The 3867-nt window shown below is 31.2% G+C and overlaps 1 protein-coding gene across 2 annotated transcripts; it reads right to left on the bottom strand.

Moving 5' to 3' along the window:
• Positions 1 to 250: 250 nt before the first annotated feature.
• LOC119616531 (protein FAM177B) lies at positions 251 to 2778 on the bottom strand. Of its 2 annotated transcripts, none has more exons than XM_037972936.1 (3): positions 2412 to 2778; positions 2096 to 2352; positions 251 to 1794 (listed from the first exon to the last, which is right to left on the bottom strand). In XM_037972936.1, exons 1-3 carry the CDS (start codon positions 2604 to 2606, stop codon positions 1647 to 1649), a joined length of 600 nt encoding a protein of 199 aa, XP_037828864.1. In that variant the 5' UTR covers positions 2607 to 2778; the 3' UTR covers positions 251 to 1646. The 2 variants fall into 2 exon arrangements, with proteins under 2 accessions (XP_037828864.1, XP_037828865.1); XM_037972937.1 differs by having other exon boundaries at positions 1780 to 1822; positions 2412 to 2777.
• Positions 2779 to 3867: the final 1089 nt, after the last annotated feature.

Below are 3867 nucleotides of genomic sequence, written 5' to 3'. Positions count from 1 at the left end.
ATTTTCGGTTAACCAAAAGTCGGTTTTTTATAAACACTAGAGTATTCCTTGGAATAATTTTAAAACATATTTTTGAAATGTCAAAATTTTTGTGAAAAAGAAAAAAGCGGTAAATTTTTCCCAATTCTATGATATTTTTTTTTTTTTCATTTTATTTATTCATTATTGAATCTTTATGTAAAAATTTACAATGATTATTAAAATCTTAACCTAAACTATGACTAACGTTGTTACTGCCACTGATAATTAATCGAACTATGACTAACGTTGTTTCTGCCAATGATAATTAATAGAATTCTTCCACGAAATTTTATTATCCGATTTGGTTGAAATCTTTTACTAGTTAATTTTGGATCCGATGGAATGAAATTATACTTAACAAAGACAATTTACCTTTTCAGTGGCAGGACTAATAAGAAAAGCATTAAAATATCAAAAGGAATATATGTTTGGGAACTTTAGAAATACTTTGTAAATATGTATTTAAGGATCATATATGGATATATAAAAATGGGATCATAGTTGTTGTTGTAACAGCTTAAACTATACAATTTTTAATCCGGGGTTATGTATTTAGGTCCAAACCAAGAAATTGGGCTACTTCAGTAGGGTGAGTCCATAAAAGTAGGGTGGGCTGGACAGTTGAATATGTGGTAGGTATCATGGGGACCCTGTCCACATGCTGGGCATATATTGGGGACGGCACGGTCTATGCGGGACCAGTAGGCGTTGAGCCTGTTGCTCCATCCCGATCTCAGTTGTGCCAGAGCAACTCTTGTTTTTCGCGGCAGGTTCTTCTCTATTTCTGCTATGAGCGGTGGGCGACCTCCAAGAACGACATTCATGCGGTATTGATGGTGTTTCTATGAATGTCGTTCAAAGCTGCTGTATACGAATTCCGATCTAAGGGATCCTGAACATAACTTCGTATGCTCTCCTTGTATACACGAAGGGCCTTACTGACATGCTTCGTGGGAACATCCAACTGTGTGATGTTAAAGTTGGGATGACTCCTCCGGTGACATCCCAGGAGGAACTGTTTAGTTAGCATGACATTATGTTCCTTGACTGGGAGGACCTTAGTTGGTGCCCTGAGGTTATTTGCATGCAGCTCATTACAGTCCGTAGGGCAGCATTTTGGCAGCTCTGAATATTTATATAAGCCAATTTTTATTTTACTCGCTTCTACATTAAGTTTTCTTTCCGATTCATATAAAATTTGTATATAGTCCCGAATAAAATTACTTTCTATAGAAGAAAGAATATATGGACTTTTTGGGAAAAAACCTAAAAATACGGCACTTTTTACATGTTGCAACTTTTTTCAGAAAACTATACGACCCTCCGTAGGTCGTAGGTTAAAAAACTAAAAATAGATCGAGAAAATTTAAGAATAAAATAATCTCTTAAAGCAAAAGAGATAACTCCACATTGTAGGTCTTCTCAAGGAGTAGTTATATTTTAAATTTCAACTAATTCTGATCATAAATGGATTTTTCGCGAGTTTTTTTAAATAGTTTCAGATTCCGAATTATTTCCAAAAATAAATGTTTCTATACCACTGTGTGGTGGAGACCATAAAATACGATATAACATGATGGAGACAACTTAAACTCAAATATATTCTGGTGGAGAGCATTAAAACTCTAAAACTTATTTCTGATGGATATCATATAATACTTTTGATATTTAGTTCGGTGCTCGTACTTCCCATATGTTACAGATCGGTTGGTGTGGTTTCTCCGGACAAACAATTGACAACCTGGCAATATAAGTGCTTCATGTATGGCCATCCTAATTAGAACCCAAGAGAAATTTTAGTCTCAAGAAAAAAATAAAGCAAAATAAAAAAAACTATTAAAAGTAAACAATTTTTAAACAAAAAAATATACTTTTAATCAATGTACATAAAATTATTTTACAGATGTACATTCTTGTGGTTAGGTTGATTCATTTAAAAGTATAAGTATAAAGTATATACATACATACATACATACATACATACATACATACATACATACATACATACATATGTATTTATAAAACTACTTTATTATTCATTTATGGGAAAATATTTGGAGAAATTCATGGATACCTTGTAATCACTATATTTGAAGTATTTATATTATTATTGTGATACCATACACCATTCTCGGGACGAACCTCATCCAAACCGTTTACTTCTGATTCCCCTTTTTCTGCATTTTCTACATCAGACTCACTCATATATTTTGGTGTTGTTATTCCAAAAAAGCTAGCCAATCCTTCGCCTACATAGTCTATTCCGTTTAGAAAACGGCTACCCATTTGATATGCCTGATATTTTATGCGAGGTCCTAAAGGTAGCGATGCCTTTATAGAATAGCCATATTAAATGAATGTATATGCATAGCATATTTACAATTACTTACGATATCAATGTTGACATTCATACTTTTGTCTGTTATATCAGGTCCAATATCTTCTCCATCGCTCTCGGAAAGCTCTTCCATAATCCCATCGCTGAAGTACAATACTCGTCTAGACTTTTGTAATTCAACTGCCGTAATGCTATCACATTCAGTCTTTTCATCACTATTGCTACTTGCATCCATTGCGTTACTCATCGTAATAACTATTACATTAATTTTATTTATGGATTGATTTAAAGCTATTCATAGTAATTTATTTAAAAAAATCAATTTCGCCTAAACCTTGGTTGACCATTTGTTTACAATTGTTTGAAATCTGTACCACAAAGTGTGTTTACTTTGGTTTGTTTTGTATTGTATTGAAAGTTACAATCAGTGTTGCCACAACAAAATTTTTTTTCTAACCAAAATTCAAATAAAAAATTACCAAATTAAGAAAAAAGTAAACAAAATTATTTTTATTTGTTTCATGTTTACATTTGGGTATGAACATTAAAATAATAAATTCATTTTTTGAAGTGGAACTTGTAACTATAGTTGTGTTTTGTTGCTATCAATGAGTGTTAACGCTTAAAGTTAGCAACAAAACGAACATTACCTGACTTGGCATCACTCCACAGAAGAAATCTGCTAAATCTTGAAATTATTTACAATTTCTTGAAAAGGTTTTTTTATTTGGTAATTTTCTTTGATTTAAATTTTATTTTAAAATATTTTTTTATTGTTTGACATAAACACATTAATATTTGTATTTTTATTTTTGAATTGGTAGCACTTTTATCAACGTTAAAATTAACTTGTATAATTTTACACGTTAACTCCTAACGTTTATAAATTTTAAATTTATATGAAATTGTCTTTGAACGTTAGCAACAAAACACAACTTATGTTAAATTTCGTCGCTAAACTGATGTTATGAAGATAGTTATGAGCGTTAAAGTAATTTTCTGTAGGGGATCTTATAGAGACGTATGATCAATTATGAACCGATTCTCATAAAATCTGATAGAGATAGAGAGTACCTTTAAAACTTGATTATGATGAATTTTGTTGCTATATTGCAGTACATTATGAGCTTTAAAGTAATTTTGTGAGGAGACTTTTTTATGGGATAGAGTAGAGTATATACCGATCCTCATAAACTTTGACAAAAATATTTAAAATAAAACTTGTTTATATTGAATTCCATCGCTATACATGCCTTTTTAAGCCAGTTACTAGCAATATAGTCATTTTCTGAATAGGGCATAGTATGGGGGCTAGGTGAAATCGTTGACCGATATTTCGCATTTTCAATGCCAAACAAATTGAATGAACTAAAAATATTTTGGCAAAATATTTCAGTTTTCTGTCTTGTTTCCTTTCGACTCTATCGTGTTTTCAACAATAAATATATGTCTCTTCGTGGATACGTTAACTAATGTTATAAATATTTATTTTGAAAAATAACTGAATT

The sequence above is a fragment of the Lucilia sericata genome, unplaced genomic scaffold, assembly GCF_015586225.1.
Source record: "Lucilia sericata isolate MDLA Ls3-8-SP2 unplaced genomic scaffold, ASM1558622v1 Contig000078F_arrow, whole genome shotgun sequence".
NCBI classification, from domain to species: domain Eukaryota; kingdom Metazoa; phylum Arthropoda; class Insecta; order Diptera; family Calliphoridae; genus Lucilia; species Lucilia sericata.
Note: the sequence above shows the minus strand (reverse complement) of the source record. Positions and strands in the feature narration are given on the sequence as shown.